The sequence below is a fragment of the Sinohyriopsis cumingii genome, unplaced genomic scaffold, assembly GCF_028554795.1.
Source record: "Sinohyriopsis cumingii isolate HCF-2022 unplaced genomic scaffold, ASM2855479v2 utg000622l, whole genome shotgun sequence".
Taxonomy (NCBI): Eukaryota; Metazoa; Mollusca; class Bivalvia; order Unionida; family Unionidae; genus Sinohyriopsis; species Sinohyriopsis cumingii.
Genome location: NW_028315918.1, coordinates 4,837,596 through 4,861,104, shown reverse-complemented (window position 1 = coordinate 4,861,104; position 23,509 = coordinate 4,837,596). Strand labels below are relative to the sequence as shown.

General features: G+C 37.2%; 1 protein-coding gene across 3 annotated transcripts; it reads right to left on the bottom strand.

The window, feature by feature from the left end:
- Positions 1 to 359: 359 nt before the first annotated feature.
- On the bottom strand, positions 360 to 19,042 carry LOC149773707 (uncharacterized). Of its 3 annotated transcripts, none has more exons than XM_089946106.1 (3): positions 18,868 to 19,042; positions 2,669 to 2,769; positions 360 to 2,053 (listed from the first exon to the last, which is right to left on the bottom strand). In XM_089946106.1, the coding sequence occupies exons 2-3, from the start codon at positions 2,754 to 2,756 to the stop codon at positions 534 to 536; spliced, it is 1,608 nt and encodes a 535-aa protein (XP_089802232.1). In that variant the 5' UTR covers positions 2,757 to 2,769; positions 18,868 to 19,042; the 3' UTR covers positions 360 to 533. The 3 variants fall into 3 exon arrangements, with proteins under 3 accessions (XP_089802232.1, XP_089802233.1, XP_089802234.1); XM_089946107.1 differs by lacking the exon at positions 18,868 to 19,042 and adding an exon at positions 6,392 to 6,517; XM_089946108.1 differs by lacking the exon at positions 18,868 to 19,042 and adding an exon at positions 6,164 to 6,188.
- Between the last annotated feature and the right edge of the window lie 4,467 nt (positions 19,043 to 23,509).

The following is a 23,509-nucleotide window of genomic DNA, read 5'->3' as shown; positions in this document are numbered from 1 at the left end:
GAGTAGCAATTCATGGTGTTCGGTGATAATGTAGTCATAGATTCTTCGATAGTGACACTGAATAGAAACAGCATCCACCATCATGGTGAAAGTACTGAATGTCTGTATCTTTCCTACCGTTGTCCACCACACCCATCATATGTATGACTTATGCTAAGCAATACGCAACACAACTCGATCGTGAGAAACAGAATTTACTGGTTACAGGTACTGGTTTGTCAATTCAGTCCGTGCACTAGCTAACCTATTATGCTGATGGTATCACGTAAGACAAAGGATAAATGTTATAGACACCCGAGTGTGCGTGAAAAGTAAACCCCTCCATGTCTGGCTCCTATAACGTATTAAAAAGTAATAAAAAGTGTTAAATGTTTTATTTGAAAAACCACAAATAAGGAACAAGTATTACACCAGGGTTATCTGAAAACAGAAATTCATTGAGCAAAGATATACAATTGCGTAAATAGATCCAGTCATTGTTCTGTCGAAATGATTCGTTGATCATTAAAATCTAATAGCGAATTAACTACGAACTAATGGATAAGATAATAAATAATTGCAGAGATTATAAAAAGATATTTTTTGTCGTAAATTGAGACCGAAGTGGAAATGGGACATTTTACAAACGCACAGCTACCATCGTCCTCCTTGGCTTTCGCATTGTAATTTGTGGCATCTTCATAAGTACATCCACGCGCATCGTACTTTGGTTGGAACGGTGCGACACATGAACTCGGGTTACGGATACACTTATCAATATCTTCCGCAACCTTGAGAGCTGAGAGATATGAACCGTGAACGTAACCATAATTAAGGCGGTCACCGTAATCCCCGGCAAAGTAGATCTTGTCAACAGGTGCCTGGAGACCGTTGAAGGTATCCAATGTATATCCAGGTGGCCAGTTGGAGAAGGCTCCTCGAAATAGAGGATCTGAGTACCACCTTGGAATGGCGTAGGCGACGGGTTGAGGAATTATGCGGCCACGGTACATGACCGTAAGCACAGACAGTAATTCACGTATTATCTCAGTGTCGTTCAACCTCTCTAACCGTCTCACTTCATCACCAACCACAGACACTTGCAATATTCTGGATCCTGGAAGAGTCTTATCAACATTCTGCCATATGTTGTAGTAGTTCCTCTTTTCACTGGCGTATAATAAAAACTCGTGATCGTCCCAAAATTTCTCGGCAAACTGAACGTAAATGTGCATTAGAAGAGCCTGTTGAAACTGATTTATCGCCTCTCGTTTCCAAAAAGGTAGGGGCGGATTAAAGCGAACGTCATCATGCTGCAGGACACCTATACTGAAGGTCACAATAACGTAGTCAGCAGAGTAAGTCACATTGTTTTTGGTGTGTACAACGATGCCTCCATCTTTTTGTTCAATGTCTGTAACTACCTCATTCAAACGCAGTCTTTTGTCTTCATCTGGTAAAAATTCACTAAGCAAACTTCTAATAATATGCGAGTATCCTCGATTATCTTTGACTGTCAAGTCGTCTGTTGTGTTGAATTCTTCATAAGGATCATCAAAATAAGCGTGCAACCCGGATATGGCTTCAGGAGCGTAAGAATATGAATTATCTATGTTAAAGAATTCAATTACATCGTCAACAGCAGATCTTGGATGCCATCCTCCCATTAATAAAGCACTGCGTATCGTAAAATCTGATTTATGTTTATCTCGAGCCTCCTGTGTGTAACTCTTGTAAAACTTAAAAGCTGGATCGAAACTGTTGTCATGGCGTTTATCGAATTCGTTTGTGACATCCTGTCCCTTGTTATCCCGAACAATGTAGTCCTCATAGTCTGATGTGACGTATGAGAGATTAAATTTGTCAGCGATCAGGTGTAATGGGTTAGTCCCACCAGCATGGATCCAAGCCGCCCCTCCCTCAACAGTGAAAGCACCGATTCTAACTTCCTTCATGCGTCCACCGACTCTGTTTGACCCCTCCAGAATGATGAAGTTAGTATAACCTTTATCGTGCAAAGCTTTGGCTGCAGAGATTCCAGCCATTCCGGCCCCAAGAAACAAAATTTTTGGTCCTGTAATGAAGACAACTAATCAAGCTTTTGTGTCTGTAAGTAAATATTGAATAAAAAGACGCAAAGATATTTCCTATCTCGTTATGTCGTTGTTTTAAATTCCTCGTACTCTCATTTTCCATTCATTGTCCTTATAATACGACATATTGTGGTTACAATAGTTATATTAAATGCTTCTAAACTCAGAATTAAAACAGACCGTATATTCACCAAACCTCTTTTACACAAACACGCAGAGACATGAGCAGGTAGGCGCACGCGCGCGCGCGCACACACACACACACACACACACACTTCGTAATGCATGCCAAGTACAGGTTTCAGCTGAGCTCTTCTGACTGGTCTTTTGATCAAAAAAAAAGTACTGACTTGTGATGACTTTTATCAAGAACTCACAGTGAAGATCTATTGTTCCAAATGAATAAATAATGTATTATTTATTTTGTGCTTCTCGATCTATTATTAAGTCCCAAACTTTAGAACCACAAACAACCAACACCACCTCTCTCTCTCTCTCTCTCTCTCTCTCTCTCTCTCACACCACACACACACACACACACACACACACACACACACACACACAAACATGCACATACTATTTAGAAAAAACGTCACCTTGTGTTTGTGTAGTGGTGCCTTTCTGTGACGAAACCGACATCAACTGCAAGCAAGATACAGCGAGGACAAAAATGCGTTCTGCCATGAGTCTCTTCTATCTGAAATAATTGGAGATCGTGAAAAAAATGCATATTAGACAGTATTATGCTACATGATGCCTTAGACGAAATAAAGAGAATGAAAATCGTGCAGTGGCAGTAAAGCAGATTTGATTGAATCTGATCTTAAAATTATCATATTATTCTTTCTACAGTATACTTGCTACAGTATTCTTTCTACAGTATACTTGCTACAGTATACTTTCTACAGTATTCTTTCTACAGTATACTTGCTACAGTATACTTGTTACAGTATTCTTTCTACAGTATACTTGCTACAGTATTCTTTCTACAGTATACTTGCTACAGTATACTTTCTACAGTATTATTTCTACAGTATGCTTGCTACAGTATTCTTGCGACAGTATACTTGCTACAGTATTCTTGCGACAGTATACTTGCTACAGTATTCTTGCTACAGTATTCTTCATTGGCGAGTAAGAATTTAATACTAAACGCAACTTATGAATACTTCGAGATTTCAAGGACTTACCTGCTTATGCCTTTGTGAAATTTTAAGGCGGAAACAAAAGCAAAGAAAAAAGACATCGATTTTTGAGGTATAATAATAATAATAATAATAATAATAATAATAATAATAACTCGCGACTGCATCTAAATTTATGAGGTTTTGAAACTTACTCATCCCAATTTTATTTTTATTTATGTATTAACTTTTTTAAATTTCCGTCCTTTGATGGGCAATTAACCTATGAAAAACTTAAATCGTGATGCAAATTCAAATAAAACTTGTTTAATATGTTTTAAGGTTAAGTTTAAAAGGTTTGTAAGGTAACGCAGGCTTTCTCGTTTTCGTTTTCAGCTGTACTCTCTCAGGTAGCCATCTTTTAGTTTCATGTGTAGGAACCATATAAACTGCATACATCGTTAAGACCTAAATTATTTACCGTTTTATATCAGATAGGAATACACACTGCTTCAGTGAAATTGTTACTTGTAAAGGATGTACCAATATTAATGTCTTGGGGGTTGTCCTTAAACTGAAGGGGTATTGCCTCTACAAACGTCTCAATTTTCTCCTCTTTATCCCCCCACCCCACCCCCACTGATTAGTTTATTATAATTTAACTGGCTCAGAATTTCTGGAAACATGTTCAATGACGCTGAATGATGTTTTGAGAAACATTTTTTTCTCCACTTTTTGATAGCAACTAATAATAATCCTTGTAACGATCGCATGTTGCCTCTCTTTGTCAGACTCGTGTCGAGTTTAAGATACACACTACATATATAAACAGTAACCGAAATACTTCTTGTGAATATATCGTGATGTTTGAAAAGGAAGCTTTCATTCTTTCCTGTAGAATATTACCAAATTTTCATTACAGCATGCTCCCAAATTAAAACAAATACGTCCAATCTTGAAAATGGTGATTGCGAGATAACTATACATGTGCACGAGGTTTCAAGAAAAAAGCTGCAGATGATGAATAATTATTATGAAAATAAAATTGTATTTTATGTCACAGGCAACTAACTAGTGTGGCTTATTAAATAATGAAGACCGTTAAGTGCATGAAATAATTACCGCAACATATTAACGTGTGTTTTTTTTTCGAGAAAAATCTTCGTATGAGTACACTGTATGCATGAGTAGCCTTCAGTCTAAAACCATTCTCATTTTATCGCCTTTGCGCACAAACATTATTTGATATTTACAGAAATATCACACCGACTGGAAGTTTTATAGTGGGAATCTACAAAGACATTTCTCTCAACAATAAGGCCCTCGGGATATCATTTCGTTGTGTTATAAGATCCTTCCTGGGTATATCGTACATAGAAAGTGAGCGTGATATTCTGGATTAACCATAAAACTAAAATAATTTGACCAAAGATTAACATCATGGTAAACTGGAATTAAAATTAGTTATCGGTGTCCGTGAATCTGCGTTCAGTGGAAAGTGTTGAAGCCAACATTTTGTAATAGGAGGTCTACTAAACACATATTAAGTCATTTGTTTCAGATAACATTTCCACTTTAAAGTAGGAGTGGTACGTTTTGTTGATCGTGAACATTATGTACATGGTCCAGTATCAATTAAGATAAGTTCGATAAGTGCTGATACAATAAAAACACAACTCGGAGTTAAAACAATTCTTTTATTTACGGAAAAGACGATTTTTAAAAAAATTAAAGAACAAGTACGAAAAAGCAGTTGAAACATCTATATGTCATTTTAAGACTGTAATATAGGATAAAGCTCGCACAATTTTTCTTGATAAGTGAAACTAAGTACACTTGTTACTGAAACAGTCCAGACCAGATGTAGTAAGTAACTAATACAATAGAGTGTTTCAAGGGAGATAACTAGGTTACCGAAAGGGCTAACAGGAAAGATTGCTCAAACAATTATGGTTGGCTAGTATAGCTACACCAGTATCAATTGCGCAAGCCCATACGGAGCTAAATATTCTATCTTGCTTCTTAAAAAAAAAGTCGAATCTCCTCATACATTTTAAATGCTCTTAATTTCTATTTCGACCAAATTTTCTATCTTTTTTTATGATTTGATTTTAACAGACGCCAGGGAAAAGGCACCTCTTATGACAGGATAACGTTTTAAGTCTAGTTGCAGCAGAGTTATAACTTTTAAATGCAGTATAAGTACATGATACTGTCCTCTTCAAATTGACAATCTAATATTGCTCTCAGTGATTGTAATGGTGTGTGTGTGTGTGTGTGTGTGTGTGTGTGTGTGTGATTTGGATTTTTAACATAGCTTTATTAGTTTTGCTGTCTGCAGTGTGGCAGTTGTTATTGATGTCTAACATCATGCCGCAGACATGTAGCTGGATGTCAAACCCAATCACATTATCCTGACACCAGACCGACCAGCCCTAACACTAACCTCTTAATCCTGAGCACCGAGCGAGGTAACGTTGAGTACCATTTTGAAGTCTCTGATATGAATCGACCGGGATTCGAATCCACGACCTCCCACATCAGTGGCGAACGCTCTAATGATTAGGCCCTCGGAGCGGTCGACAGTGTAATGGAGGCAGGCAAATTTTAGTTCAAGCATGTATATAAATGAGCTTAGGCAAATATATTTTAGGTTGTGGGATAATATTCAATTTAGCATAAACAAAATCATGCATTTAATCTTATTTCAATTCTACTTAGCTCAAGAAAACTTCGCGTAATCAACAATATAAATTAGCATCAGAAAATACCAGTAGGTTATGAAAAATAGTTTAGTCTGAAGCCCCAATGCCGCCATTATGTGCGAACAGTCGTATATGCCAACCCATCTAATACTGAATCTAGAAATATAATAGTCCAAAACATCGCTGGGTTCCTTTAAAACCAGATACTACCGACGATTCATCACACTATGAGCCATGTAATGACTCCCTCGAATTGAGATACCCTGCCATTTTCCACATGTGTACGAATTAATCCGATGTTGATCGGCGATATCAGTGGGTCGACCGATATTCAGTCGAAAGCTGGCACACAAGATCTGATGAGTTACTGTTGCAAACATAAGAGGCTAACACCATGCTATGTCGGAATGTTTTCACCCCAAGTTCTCCCTTCGTTGTATATTCCAGCGCCCCAGCTGATCACCATAATTCACCCGAGTCTTATTCTTACCTAATGCACTCTTTTTCTTCTCACATCCGCTTACAAACAGCGGCCTGTCTATCTTAATTCCCACTCGAATCAATTTGTGCGCCACGTGCGAATGTTGTTGTTATTAGATAAGTCACTAACGGAATTCCTCGCATATATCTTATCACTGCCTTTAGAGCACTCCGGAAAAAGATCGGAATTACGAGCGACTGCGTTAACTTAATTAAGGGGTGTAACCTCTTAATTCTAGTATGAATGTTTAAACGTCGTTTAAACCTAATATCTTGATTATTTCAAATAAATTTCTATGTCGGATAGCCATTTTACTAAATCTTAAGTTAGATTGGAGGAATGGAGAAATTTAATATAGACGGCGGCAACATTTTTACCTTCGAAAAATGTGATTTATTTTAAGTAAATAAAATCAATAATTTATCCCGCTAAGGCTAAAAATTGAAATGAGCTTTCTGCTACCTTTCCAACCATTCTCTTAGCACCAGCCGCTTAATTTGAATGCCCTCGATAGGTGTCATTGAAGTACAATTAAGCCAAATAGGCATGGAGAATGCTCCTCCCACCTGTCCATTACAACTCAGAGCTGACCAATCACAAGTTTTTATATAATACGCATCATACGACACAAGTAAATAATATCATATATATTATGTGATACGGTTAGTTTCATTTTAGCAAACTATTTAATTTTGATGCGCACACAGTAGAGCGTACAAACATATCAAGTAAAAAAAACATCACAATTGAACGGATTTCTTTTTCAGATGAGCTCACTTATGATTTTGTCAAAGGGAAATTGTTGCGAACCGTAGTTCACAAATTTTGAGCTGTCTAATCTGATGAAATAAATTATTTCTTTGGGTAAAATTATTGACCGCTGCCTACGATTGGGCAGAATAAATTACGGCGTACACTTTAAAAGCAATCAGACTTTAAAGTGACAACCTTAGTCGAAATTCTTTAGTCTTAAATTTCCTGAAAGAGAAAGTGTAGTCTTGACTCCGTGAGAGGCCTAAAGAGAATAGTGCTTTCCTCGTTAAACAAGAAATGTACCAGGGGTCGTCTTGTAGACAGAAAGACAGGTTTTAGTGCTAGGACGAACAAGTTCTGAAAGAGAACATCAATAAGGTACGCAATTTTAGTTTCAGGTAATATACTATTATTTGATTGTTTGTTTATGCAAATGTGTTTGCTATGAATAGGTTCCATATTATGCTAGAGTTGTTATGCAATTTATTTTTATTCAATTTCTTGGAAAGGGTTGATGCTAGAATTGTTTGCAATTTACCTTTTAATTTTACAGTAATTATTTCATTGGTAGAATTGATTACATGTTCATATATGTAGGATTTCATAGGGTTATATGAAATAACTTCCTTTGTTTGTTAGGACGATATAGATTTTCGTGAGTTAACGATAATTGCCTAGTTATATCTAATTTTGTAATGTTTGAATAATCTGGTATGTTAAGGATTGTTTTGAGTTACAATTTGTGAATTTCATGCACTAGTAATCGAACATGTAGTAGCCTATGTAAAAGAATACAGTAATATTCGATAGACGCTCATGTGGTAATTTAAGACCTGCCGGTGGAAGAGAGGTCAATGTCCTATTGTACTAAGTCAGAATTTGCGCAGTGTGTGGATAGCCAACATGCTCTGAGTAACATTAGGGAATTGTATTTACGTCTAGAGAGTGGGGTATATAGACATTTAGGGGTAATTTGGTCCTTTAAGGAACAGCTTTCTGGGAGAGAGACGGGACATTATGAAAACAGAAGTCCGAGGAAAACAAGGACGAGGTCAGTATAAAAGGACCAAGAAGTCCGTGAAGGGACAAAGCATAGAGCTTAGGAAGGATGAACTAAGAGACGTTGATATACGGTCAAGAGAAAAAAGTGATGCAGATCAATCGTGGACATTGCGCTCGTTTCACCTCTCGTTATGATGATGAAATAAATCCCAATTGGACACTCCTGTTAAATTCTATTGATAAAATTTAACTTGAATTGGAATTGCAGTTATTAGTTTGTTCTGATTAAATTTGTCATTTTCTTGTCAAAGGGGGCACTTATTTCTTCCCAGTATACTGGCTCAGTTCGCTGTTGAAATTTTATTCTTCTTTCGCTCCCGCCGGGCTATAATATCGAGGGAGGTCAACCTCTAGATAACGCCAGCCAAATCCAAGTTTCCACCCCTCTTACTAGGAGGGACACGTTACAAACAAGCTGTAGGGTCCCACAACGTTTCATCATAAAAACATGAACGGTTCAACCTCCTAAATTTCTCCCGAATCAACGCTCTCAGAGGACATATGGGACAAAAGCCGCGGAAAAAAGAAAAAAAGAAAACAATTCCCGCCAAACAATTTCAGCAGACTGACAACTCTTCTCAAGAAAGAGGTGGGAGAGGAACAAAAACTATTCCGCTCGTAAACAGAAAAATGCCGTTCCTCTTCCCCACCCCGTTAATTGAAGAATATTGTTTTTTTTTTATAGAAATGTGTAACCATTATTTGTCTCCGCATATAAGATGCATATAATTAGATAAGAACCACTAATAGCAAAATTCCACGAGGTAACAACGAGTGTATTTGGTTGAAAATGCGACAGGACGTGCTTAAGACAGCATTGTCAAATAATGCAATTGCAATGTCTGCATAAAGGTGGAGGAACATCAATATAACATAGCAGTCAATGTCATATATGTCTGCTGCGTGAGCTACAAAAGTGAGACAGTTCGATCCCTGCCACTCGTGTAAAGGAAGTCATATTTGCTCCAAGAACTTTTACGCTTAGTCAATGTTGACTGGTAGTACCACCCAGTTAAAGTAAGGCCCCATCATATAACAGGCGGATGGGTATACCGTATTTAGAGAGCAAGAAGTGTTGTTTGGTTGTGCCTTTCTGTGTGAAATATTCACTGGAGCTGCTATTTTACCATGGAATAACCGAGAAGGAATCGTTCCACTATGTTGCGATACCTTTCATTGTAAATGTTAAAGCAATGTGGTGGAAGAGCACGATTAGTATGTTTCTTTTAATGCGATTTCAGGTTACGTTTCGAGTAACTCAGAGATCGAATATTAATGTTCGGCCTTTCGCTTAGTGAAGAAGTTATGTATATGTAAAACAAGAAAAAGTCATGCAATTGTCAAGTTATTGTTTTCAGTCGTTGGTTGATCAGAGCAAAATTTTGTGTAGTCGACTCGTTATGGAGACTTCCAGTTGACAACGACTGTTGGAAATTTTCTGCAGTTGATTTTTGCATGTTTTAATGAATCGGTGATATCTGCCCCATAACCACAAATCAATAATGTCACGGGTGAAGGGCTGACTGATCGGCCTAGGGAGAAACAACTGTTAGAATTTCGCGTAACTTAGGGCAAGGAATCTTTACCGGTACCGACAGACTTTCCTATGAGAACGCTTATCCGACAACAGCATTAGAACGAAATGCAGGAGTTCGATCCCAATACCATGTTACCACTACGGTTAACTGCCTCTCTCAGCCAGTGGCGGAGTACCTTGACAACGCCACTAGGAGACAGAGCCTGACCGAGACGCGTCGCCGCAACTTGCCGATTGGGAGCGTCACGGTTATAAAAGGGGTGCCGCCGTCAAGGATGAAGCAATGCTGGAAACAGATCCTCTGGAGCACAAAAAACCGTTGGCAGCAGTACCATCAACCATCAACAGATGGGGAAAAAATAAAGCGTGGAAGCGAAGATCGGTTTACGTATTCTTTCACAAACGTCATGCATGACCTTTTGCTTATGGTCTTGGCCTCTTTCATCAGACTCGTAAAATATTTTTTTTCAAGGCAATGTTTGTAAGGCCAATTCACAAGTCATGGCTGACAACCGAAAGGCCGCATGGTTATCGGTGAGAATGTTACTCAAAAGGTTTTGATGCCAGACTTGTAGAGCAGTTTGTAGTGGCAGGAGGCCGGTACTTCAGAACCAAATTTGGCACCTTCAGATCGTTTTTGCTTGTCGCAAAATACTCGGACGCGAATGGTGTCGTAAAAGAAATGGCATTCCCAATTTTTGGGATAAATATAAGCCTCGTCCTGCGCTGTGAAGATATAAACTATCCTGGGTCTCGATGCTGTTGTTTTTATAGGTTTTGTGAGTATTGATTGTTTTATTTTCCGGTTTTAGTACCCTTCTAATTTTATTGAGATAGAAAAAATATTATTGCCTATTTATACTATGAATTTATTTATGAGAGGAAATTTTATTATTATTATTACTGTCATTTTGTTGTTTGAACGCGCTTCTTGTTATTGGTTTTGAATACATTCATCAGTTATTTATATTATTGTATTTGCGTGAGTGACTTTAAAAATTATCTTATCGATTTATATGCATGATTTGTTTGAGAAAGATACTTTTAATTTTTCTTGATGATTCAATTATATGATTTTGTTTGTGAGAGTAACATTTATTATCATTTTGTGTGATTTTTTTTATATGATATTGTCTGGATAAGTGATTTTTACATTTATTGTAATAATTTATTTGTTTGACTTTTTTTGAAATAATTATTTGAATGATTTTGTTTGACTGAGTCACCTTTTAACAACTATTATATATGTACATGAAATATTTATTTAAGTGAGTTATTTCTCTATTTAGTTTTATTATTTGTTTTTTACGATTTTGCTAGCGAGAATAACTGTCATTATCATTTTGTGTGATTTTATTTGAGAAAGTTCCTTTGTATTGTCCATATGATTCATTTATACGATTTTTTTGAACGAGCATCGTTTTATTAATTGTCTTGTGATTATATTTATGATTCAGTTGCATGATTTTGTTTGAGAGAGTTGCTTTTTGTAACAACTATATTTAAATAAAATTCGAAGACTTTTAAGTATGAACTCGAATAAAATTTTAAATAACTTAACTATTTTGTATAACATTAAAACAATATTTGGAAAAATACCTTTGGATGAGGTACATTTTATCAATTAGAGTATGTTGAGTTTAGAAGATTTATTTAAATGAGCAAATTATATTACCATTTTCAATCAATTACAGAACAGCTCAACCCCACCCCTCAGCTTGTATTACTTTTTAAATGCACATGAACTCACAACTTATATTACTATTTTTGAAATTATACTTGAAATAGAAACATGTGTTACTTTTTTCATTTGAAACTGAACTAGCAACGTGTATTATTGCTATAACACAAAATTTGTTCTCTGTGCTACATTTCACTGTCGGACTCTAGTCCAACATACCTATCTGACCTCACTCATGTGTACACACCAGCAAGATACTTACGCTAATCTTCTGACAATTGTATACTCATTATTCCAAGTATGAAAACAAAGTCATTCGGACAGCGTTCTTTTGCATACCAGGGCCCAGCAACGTGGAATGAATTGCCCACTGAACTGAGACACAAAGACACAGTGATCACATTCAAGAGGGCTCTCAAAACTCACTTATTTCGACAGCAAGAACAAACTTAAAGACCTAATAATGTTTCCTACCTGAAATATTCTCAGCATGTTTTTTTATTATTTTTTAATGTTTTTCTAATTTCATGTTGTTTGTTTTTGTAATAATATTATTATGGTTCTTATCTTATAGATGTTGTCTAAAGTTGTAAGGCGCTTAGAGCTTCTAAAGATTAGGCGCTATAAAAAGTCATTATTATTATTATTATTATTACTTTCTTGAATTATTATTTAAATCGCATCTGATATCGCTCCTTTAAATCGTCACTTCAAATGGTTATTTTGCCAAATTAGATGTTCTAACTACGTGTGTACTTTGTTTGTTGAAATAACAATTTGTATTGCTTTTCAAATCCCTGGCTGAAATTGCATCGTTTTTACTGTTTTAATCATTTACCGAGGATTTCATCAGATTCATCATTTTGACAACTTCTCTCATCGGACCCAGTATTGGTTCAATGCGGGGGAGGTGGGGGCTAAAGGTTAAGGTGGTCTTGGTCTGGAGATTTTATCCTGCAAAAGAAATTTTCATGGACATTCACTTTAGAGTAACATGGGCAATTCTTTACAAAATTTATATAGATTGTTGTTATTATTGTGGGGTTTAACGCCATTTGTCAGCACACGATAGGCTATGCATGGCGGCCAGTATTAATGGTGGAGGAAGAACCCGGGAAAACCCCGGGAAGAACCACCGACCCACGAGAAGCTACTGGCATACTTTCTCACATATCCACATTTACCGAATCCTGGACTCGAACCCAAGCACACAGAGGTGAGATGGCAGTGATCCGTAACGGAGAGTGATTTAGACCACTGGGCCACTCGGGGCCCCCAAAATTTATATATAGCAGTCTGGCCGGGGGCGGGAGTAATTGACATAAAAACTGTTTTCTATATCAATGAAGGGGCGCCAATAACATTCTCCCTGGGCACCTCGAACCCTCCCCACTGTAGATATTTTTGTTCGCAGGTTTTCAGTATGTGCAAATAAATATATATATATATATATATATATATATATATATATATATATATATATATATATATATATATATATATATATGATTAGCGAATATTATAAAGAAAAATAGCATGTACAATGGAGACAGAAACAAAGACAAAGACAGAAAGAGACGGAGGAGCAGAGGTGTATAAATCACACATTTTGTGTTGTTAATAATTGAAAACAATTCAATGTTACAAAATGTTTACTTTTAGAACAAATAAACAAAAAGTAAATTCGACTAACACGGTGAAACGGCAAACCGAATTTCCGCATAAACTTCAGACCAGTTAATGTGTATTTCTAATCGATGGTATCGAGGAAAACACTGAGATAGACAAAGAATGGGTAGGTGGAGGGGAAAGTAACCATTGTTTATTGTCATGACACCAAAATAAGGAAATGATTCACGTGGTTAGTATGTATCACCAGTTTCTGCTCATAATAACTGATAACAATCCTCTGTTACAGCGTGCTTTCTTCTTGAAATACAACAGACTTGAATGAGAAGCGAAAACGAGTGACCCGAATAAGGGAAAGGGTGAACTAAATTTCCGCTTAGACGTCAGACCAATTATACACGTATTTCGGGTCGAATCGACGGCATAAATGGAGAGAGAGAGAGAGAGAGAGAGAGAGAGAGAGAGAGCGGAGGCAACAAATGATACCATGGCTAGAGTTAAATTTTGAAAGAAACAATCGGGCTACACTTCCAATTAATGTTTTGTTTACGTTACAACTGACAGAAACAATCAGGCCGCACTTTCACATTTAATTTTTTTACTCTGCTTTATAGCTGTTTATTGTCCTTGACCTCTTTCCCCAAACACGTTCCGCTCGTCTGTGTGACTCACTAGAAATAAATACATGACACTACACGCTTTACAAGAGAAGACTTCTAAAGTATTTGCACTTAAAGTCTATCAAAATAATGCATCTTAATTTCAATTGGAACTCAGATGAATGCGAACTTTTACCGATTGCTCTTTTGTGGTACAATTTCACCTTAAACATAAACATGGGATTAGTCTCAACGCGATGCAAACCATGTTAATCGTTATCATTGAAATACTTGATTCACTTTGACCTAGTTAAATGTATTTAAAAGCGTTACATGTAGGTCTACTTGTTAAAATGCCACACGGTTGAACGTTGAACTTAATACTTCCAACTCTATTTATTTTTTTTTGGTGCTAAATTAGTATCATTAGTAAAAACCTATCGTTGTAAACTCAAACCATGATATTCAAATTACGATATAATGCCTTATTATCGCCATTAATAAACATTCTTTTGAAATTTGTCATATATGATTTCTTTGCAAATGAGCTGAAACGTAGTGGAAGTGAGCGGGAAAAATGAACATAATTAGCACTGCATCGTTTCTTCATACTACAAAAACAAAACCATTATCTACCTTCCTTATCAACTGTTTATTCGGCTTATGATGTGATAAACATTTTCCATTTATTGCCAACAATGACAATGGAATCTGAAAAATGTTCTAACAACGTTTTAGCGATATAGAAAATAGATAATGGATAAAAGGAAAAATAAGAGAAAACTAGTATAATGGCGATACATGAAGAAGATCAAAGAGAGAAGAAAACAAAAAGAAGAAAAAAGAAAAGAAGATGAAAACAATGTATCATATATACAGCAAACAGCCGAGGCATTGTTGGGATATAACCATTTCGTAGAGTTCCAGTAATAATGGTCTTTGATTAACATAACCGACACATTGAACATAACAAATCTTCATTGGTTTCGGAGCTGTCTTTACATACACAGACGGAGGTGTCAGTTAAAGGTTTACCAAAATGTTATAAACTTAATTCGTCAAACCTTCTACGTGCACCTGACGCAAACGCATTCACTAGATCAGGCCATATAGCTACTATGTAATTACCACCCAAATGCGACCTCTTCGCAAACTTGCTACTTTTTGTTAAAAGCTAGTTACGTATGCGAGGGCTTGTGATGTCAGTGGGCGAGCTTGGCGCTGTATACATACTAGTCTACTATAGCACTAATAAAGACCGCCATTTATTCCCCAGCACTGTTTAAATGAAGCGTATTTTTCCATTAGAAATGGCAGGTAATCTCTCGACTTTGTAGAGATGTTTCTGCGTTGAGCTGCAATTATTTATCACCTTTATCACAAATACCTGTCATCTGCTACATTTCATAAATTGTATGGATTGCTCGCTTATTTTGATTATTAATATATTTTAAATGCTACTAAAAATAAAGAAACAGTCAGGAAATATGCATTTGATACACCTAAGGTGTTTTCAACACACGGAGCAATCACATCAAGTTTGTTTCCTTGTACAATTAAATGCCATTCCTCTTACCTCATCTAATCAAAATTAATTTGTTCAAATCTGAACACGGTTCCTACATGATCGAGACGAGGGGAGCACACAAATTGAATGGACTGATAAATAAGCACTTTTCCAGTGCCGGTCTGTGTTTACACAAAAACCTTTCACACACGTACAACTTTAATAGATTTCCTCTGGTGGATAGTCATACTTACGATGTTAAACATCCAAAAATACCACGCGCTATTTGTTAGTTGAAATTGCATACTAAGGGAGGCAACTCACGAAATCCAATAGATGTTGCGAGGACAAAGCACAAATATATATGTTCGATCCGCCAAGATGTAAGTAGGGTTATCATATCGGAACCTTGGCTAGTAAAGAAGGATGTCCCAGTGCTAGACATCACTATAAACTGATACACTGCATATATCGATGCGATATGACTGAAAATTTTTTAAAGCTACGTTAAAACTCTAAAACACACACACATAAATCAAAATCATCGGCCAGATGTTTTTTTAATAAAGTTTTAAAGTCTTAATGCTGGATTTACTAGAAAGTAAAGTTTTTATGACTCGACCACAACTGGACTGGCATCATATCGTGCGTGTTTGAATTAGCGTTACAGAGTGGCCATTTGTAATATTCCAAGATTATTTATACAGTTAGGCAGTTTGAAGATTTCATTAAACATGGCATCGCAACCTAAAATTAAAATGAAAGTGGGTACATCCATAAAACCGTATCTGGGGTCGCTCTATTAACCCCCACAACTTACCACCAGTTTGTCTTTAGATGAGATTTTCCCTAAATGATCCAGTGCTCAAATACAAAAAATAAAAATAAAAAATAAAATATTTTAACAAATTAGAAACAGGCCATGGGCTGGTAACTTTAAAAAAGAATCCAAGCCCTGACTCAAATTCCACAAATCCTGACTACATTTTCCATATGCCCAAAATGTCCCCTTTTTTAACAGTATTCGTCACACCAAGCTTCAATTGCTACACTTCAAATGTACACTGTTCAGTAGGACGTTTGAAGATAATGCAAGTGTCATTAGTGTTCATCTCTACACTCACTATAGACTGGATGGTACTGGTATTCCAAGACGTCTCTGCTGGATTCCCATGAATCCTGACAACAACTAAGTTATTCTGGACGATTATGTTAGCATTGTCAAAACTGTATCTCATGCTCTATGATCACGAGATATGCTTGTCTTTATTGAAAAATAATAAATATACACCACTTTCGGGACCAACTATTTCATTGGGGGAGAAGGTTTAATATGTTCTTTAACGGGGGGGGGGGGGGGGGGGCGGGCTTTACAGGTTACTAAGGTAATACAGCAGTAATAAACGTTTCTGTCCGGTACGGTTGCTAACGATTAATGCAAACACAAGCGTGTGCTTATTACTGTATTTCGTATTATTGTCATTCAGTCAGTTTCATAGCTAACTAGCATTGAAACGAGAGTAAGATAAAGAGAACCAATCTGAATATTCATTTCAGCGTGTCTAATATGTTACATACAGGTGGTGCTCATATTTCGACAAATATAGTACACACAGGAATGAATTATTTTGATGATATTGGCACTAAATGAACACACCCATATTATGTTGCTGTTGTTCTTCACAAAGTAAAAGTCCATCAACGGTGATTTTGCTGCGCTTTGCTTCCAAACTCGCCTTCAAAAATGGGTTGTTCCACTTGGTGAAGATCATTGCCTATGCAATTAGCTCAATGGGCTCAACCACCGCCGTTTTCAAACACAGAACATTAGCTATAGTCAGACAGTTAAGTAAAACGTGAAAATGGTGGTTTATGCCTGTCCTGTTCCCCTGCTTAAAATGTTCAAATGTTCGTTTCACACCAGCTCCAACCAAGTCTGCTTACCATTTACACACACAGTAAGAAACGTGCATGCAGTTTAGCACAATCAGTTAACCCACCGATGTATTTAACACATCACATTAACTACTGCCAGCTAGTTAACACATGAAATGGCGGTGTATAACTGACCGCTTAGCCTTTCTTTAAAGTGCCCCGATGATATTTTACATTAGCTCCAACCACGGCTGTTTATCATGTATACATGCTATACGTAATGGGCATATACTAAAATGGTCTTTTTGGTTCTATTTTGCAGATTATTAAAAATCGTGTTTTCGAAACGCGACCGTGTATGAGGTTTGGGGAGTAAAAATCGCATTTTCAGCATGAAACACCGTGTCACAACAGGCCAATATCCTTAAAATAACTTTTCATCAGCGAGATTAAATTTGTCCGGGGTACATTAATGTTTTTTTTTTTTTTGGACAAGCTTGACGGCACCTCACTTAGAATAACGGAGGTGCTCGATCTGTTAGACGGGCCCCGTGTGTCGGGCTATCGGATTTATAGTCCTGCATGTGCGACCTCGACGCAGATATGTATGTTTTGGGCACTAGGGTATTACGGACTAACTAATGGTGCTGTGTAACGTGTTTTGATATAAACTAACAACGTAAAGAAAGTCCAATTTTCAGGAATATCTCACACAACTATCAAACAATAACGACGCTTTTCTACAAAGTCATAATATTTTAGTCAGACTTTACTGAATCTGATGTCTTTTCTCTAATAAATTAAATTCTTACAAAAGAAAAGGACCTGTTGTCAAGTTTCGTTGGCCTACATATCATTTGGCTGATCGAAGCAGGTAATGCAGAAATCGTGTTAAGTTGAAATATTATTCTTTAACGAAACGAATAAAAATATACTATGCCTATTGAAACTGTAAGCAACGTTTCGTTTTGTTCAAGAAATATAACCCACACATGAACCTACTTGGACATATTTCGGCATTCCTTGACCACCGTTGCATTTCAATAAATTCAAATGTATGTCAACGGAACATGAGAATGCGTCCATTTGCTAGTGTCAGATTTTTATTCCACCATGATAAAAACAGCACAGTAAATATATTATCTACATATCAATTTGTGGAAGAGTGTCGATATGGGCTATCAAGTGTATGAGATATTCCTGAATCATTGACTACTCGTTACGATGTCAAACGATTTCGGAACATGCTATACAAAACCGTTATGTGGGTAGTAAGACGTAGCACTAAAACATAGAAAACATGTGATACGTTTTATTGTAGGACTATCAGATTTGTTGAGCAATGTGATCACATAAATTAACTCACAGTTATTTTCTGTGATAGTAATTTCAGATCTAAATTAACGTGAGAAATGTGATCCAAATGACTGAGACTGCGCAATTTGCCTGACATAAGCATTGTGCTTGTGTTGTTAAATTTTGAATGAACAGTACAGACTAAAATATCTGAAGAGCTGCAACATTTCTCTGAAGTAGGAATTTATTCCATACATAAAAAGGAAAGCATGATTATTGCAGCTGTGTGAATGGTGTTCAAATGTAACACATCATACGTTTTATCAGAAGAAATACGTCTCCTCCATCTTTCATCTTTAAGCACCCCTCTACCCCTCACCCCCGCGCAAAGTTATTAAACTATAACTTAAACATCTGCTTTCAATAATGGATATTTTAAGTGCGACCCTGTAACGAACCTGGGTATGATTCTACACAGGTTATGATCAGTCGCAAACACAGTGGCGTTGACGCATGTCTTAATAATTTCAGATACATGCCACATACCTTCCGAGTCCTTCTGTAGATTCTGTTTTTCACTGATTCACTCGTACAATGTTCTTATCGGAGCTGATTCAGATGTGTGTACAATGCTTATCTCTCCTAAATGTTTGCATGTACATTGGGCTGCAGGAGAAATATACTGACTGCGTCTGGCGGTAGTCTGGTTCTCTGCTTCGTATACTCCCTGCGTTGCACTCCGCAAAACGAAGACACAAACAGGACTCACGGTACTAATTCAACTCCAATAGTAAACATATGTAAACACTATCATATTCAAAATTCAATTACTTAAAACTTCTGGGTGCTGATGATGAGACCTATTATTCTCCATGCACATCTAACCTTGGTACAAGCATGTGTGTGGAGAACACCACATGAGCCGCGGCATTTTGTTTATTTACACTGCATAAAACACGTTATTGATTCTGCACCAAATGAATCAGGTGCTGATTTCATTATTGAGTACTGCTGAGTCAAGCCTGTAAAAATACTAAAATTGCATCAGTAGAAATTTGTCTATATTTTTTTAAAAATTACATATAGGATAAGCTCTGAAAAGATATTTTTACTAAAATTTTAGTTTTCATTATTAACCAATTATGGACCACCAAACCCGTAAATACGCTATTATTTGTTCACCCATTTCTAGACTGGTTCACACTTTTTCCCTATAAATAGTACCGTGTGTCCAACAGCACCACACCAGACTTTATGAATTTGGCAAGTCACTCCAAAATAATAACGATAACGAACTGGGGATGGGAGCGGAAACTTTCACTCTGAACTTTCGCAAAGGGAAAACGAGTACGATCCTATGTTTCATGCATGTCGGGTTCAATGCAAGAAAACAATCACAAGCACTAGTGTTTGCAAGTATTGACCTGAGAATGGAAACCGACCTGCGTACCGAGTGGGAACGGAGTACAACTCAGAACCCGCATGCAGGGACAACTCCAGATATATGGCGAAACGAAACAAAGATCAACCCTGACGGAAAAAATAAAATAAAAAAATATTTTAAAAAATATTAATAAAATTAAAAAGTTTTTTTTTAACAAAAACAAATGAATACAAATAAAACAATATCACATATGAAATCCACAATTGGGAGAACGGGGGATACATAAATCACAAACCATGACCTTTAGAAACGAAAAACAGGGTGATACTTCCAACGCTTTACCAGCATCTGCTGCAACGGAGTCATATGGTGCCAACATAACTATACGAATGAAACATTAGAAGATGTTCGGTATTTCGATTTTAATAATTGACAAAATTTTGGTTGTACTGTAGAACGAAATATCAATACCGATTTGAAATTCATCAAGTAATCGATTACAAACATTTGTAGATGACGCAGAGTGAAATGTGCAATATTTGCACAACAATCGTTTCCCTCACCCCCTTATAGCGTGCCGAGTCATATCAAAGACTTTAAAAAATGATACTAACAGCTACCTCGCTAGGCGCTCAGCATTAAGAGGTTAGTGTTGGGACTGGTCGGCTTGTTGTTAGGATACTCTGATTGGGTACATCGTGCTACATGCGGCATGATTCCCCAGCGCTGTATGTCACTATAAACTAGAACACTGCAGAATTCGGAGCGATATCACTGAAACATTGTTAAAAGCTAAATTACAACATCAAATCACGCGCGCGCACGCGCGCGCGCACACACACACACACACAGAGAGAAAAGGGTTGATATTTTCTTCTTCTTCTTTGGCAAAATTAAGGCTGTCATGTGTCGCTTCTTATTAATATCGCATAGTGCTATCGCTTAGCAGATACACGTAAACAAAATATTGATGTATCGATTCCTGGAAGAAATGAGAAACAAAAACTTGTATTGAATGATATTATTGTCGTCGATATGGATGTAGTTGAGGAAACACTCGCGGCTGCAGCATCGTACTGGACCCGAACTTATAATATAACTATTCATTCATCACAGGGAATACCTATTTCTGATATTGCGATTCGAATTATTGATAAATGTATCGAATGATCAAATTTAATTTATTTAGCAGTATAAAAAGTGACAAAAATGTCTCAAGGACGGAGTAACAACCTCAGGGAAATATCGATGATATAATAATAAGAAAAAACTGGCTTGGTATCAGCGGAGTGACCCCCCAAAAAACAAGCCTGAGTTCTATCTTGATGTGTCGACGATTATGACACTAAGATAACAATAAAATAACCACTGTGTGAGCTGTAACACAGTAATATTAACGCAGCAGTATTCTAATAATAATCGAAGAGAATTTACCATGGATATAACACTGGACAACAAATTTTTACAAAAGTCATGTTACTGAAATAAAATTAGTCAATTCTTATCAATTTTTATGTGCTGAACACGAATATGACAGTCAAATTGCAAAATTGGCTCTAGTTTTTTTGTAATCTGCAAGAAATTAATGTTTACATAACGAAATGCATTCCAATAGTAAAAGGTCAACTGTAATAGCCTACCTATAAAAAATCAAGTCATTGACTACATCTTAGATTTCTTCGCCTGTCTCTTGTACAGCTGTTCGGGAGCATCTCTGAGGAGTGTCCAGCAGTAGTCAGCCAGCATTGTAGTGGACCATTTTCCCTGGTATCTTTGTTCCATTGTTGCGATATCTTGATGAAAACGTTCGCCGTGTTCATCACTAACAATACCACAGTTGCTAGGAAAGAAATCCAAATGGGAATGAAGGAAGTGAATCTTTAGAGACATATTGCAGCCAAGTTTCTTATACTTCATCAACATGTCTTCTACTAGTTCCTTATAGTTTTCTGCCCTAACATTTCCGAGGAAGTTTGTAGAAACTAGGCGAAAAGCATTCCATGCTTGTTTCGCGTCACCTTCCAGAAAGTTGTTGAACCGGTCATCTTTGAAAAGCTCTCGAATCTGAGGACCCACAAAAACTCCCTCTTTAATCTTTGCTTCGCTGAGTCGAGATAATTTTTCATGCAGGTATCGGAATGCTGGCAAAGTCCGGTCAATGGCTTTCACGAAGTTCTTCATCAAACCTAGTTTGATGTGAAGGGGTGGTAGCAAGATTTTCTGAGCCTCAACCAGAGCTGGGTGTTGGATATTCTTCTCTCCAATGGCTACATTCTGCCTGTGAGTCCATTCCTTCCTCATGTAGTGCATTTCCCTTGCTCGGCTATCCCACTCGCATAAGAAACACATGTATTTTGTATATCCTTGCTGCAGTCCCATTAAAAGGGCAACTACCTTCAAATCACCACAGAGGTGCCAGCTGTACTTGTTATACTCAATGGAATTCAGTAGCTGCCTTAAGTTATCGTATGTCTCTTTCATGTGGACAGCATACGCTACTGGAATAGATGGAAGAATGTTTCCATTGTGCAAAAGCACAGCCTTGAGACTCAGTTTCGAAGAGTCCACAAATAGTCTCCATTCTTGTGGGTCATGAGTGATTTTTAAAGCATTCATGAGGCCCTCAATATCGGAACAGAATATCAGATTACTTTCCTTTCTGAAGAAAGGCTCCAATTGCTGGTGGCGATTTCGATATGCAGTAATTGTGACATCTTCCTCTAGAAGATTCCATTGTTGGAGTCTTGATCCTAGCAATTCTGCCTTGTTCTTTGATAAGTCCAAATCACGAATCAGGTCATTTAGTTCTTCCTGTGTTATTCTGTGTGGGGTTGATGATGCACCACAGTGAAAATCTGGATCACTGCATGCTGATGGACCAGGAGAAGAACAGGTCGACTCACCTTTGTCTTCGTCAGATGAATCAAGAGAATATTCTGCTGGAGGTTCTGGAATAGGAAGTCCCTCACCATGTGGAACTGGTCTCAATGCAGACGGAATGTTTGGGTAGACTATTCTCGACTTCTTTCGCTTCGTTATTCCGCCGGAAAGAGGAGGAACCAAGCAGAAGTAACAGTCATTTAGGTGGTTGCTTGGCTCTCTCCACACCATTGGGACTGCAAACGGCATTGATGACCTTTTGCTATTCAACCACTGTGAAAGCTGTGTTGTACATGTAGCACAGCATATATGCGGAGCCCAAGGCTTGTCTTGGTCACCAACCTTGCATCCGAAGTAAAGATGATATGCCTTCTTCACTTGAGAATTGATACTTTTCTTCTGGTTGGCAAATGTCACTTCCCCACAAATATAGCAAAAATTGTTCGCGGTATTAACACACTTTCGAGGCATTACTGTTCTTTATTGTACGTAAATGGATAAAATAATAAGTTTTATGTAACAGTAGCTTGAACTGTCTCGCACAACGTCTAAAATATTTTAAATGCTGAACCTATCTGATTGGGCTTTATATAGTACACTGCTTACGTCAGCTTCAGCAGCCGCCTGGCATTAGTATAATAGGCCTACACATGTATAGTACACTGCTGACGTCAACTTACTTCAGCAGCCGCATGGCATTAGTATTGCATTGCATCAGAAAATGATGCAATCAACTGTGGATGATGTGAGCATGATGGTATTATGCAATGTTACATCATTATTCCGGATGTTGCTGCAGTCCTACTGGAGAAATTTACACAGTGAAACATAGAAAATGAGGTATATGAATATCTTCAAAACGAGAGCCAATACAAATTTTTCACGGTTATATTCGTGTTCGGCACACCAAAATACTACAGATTA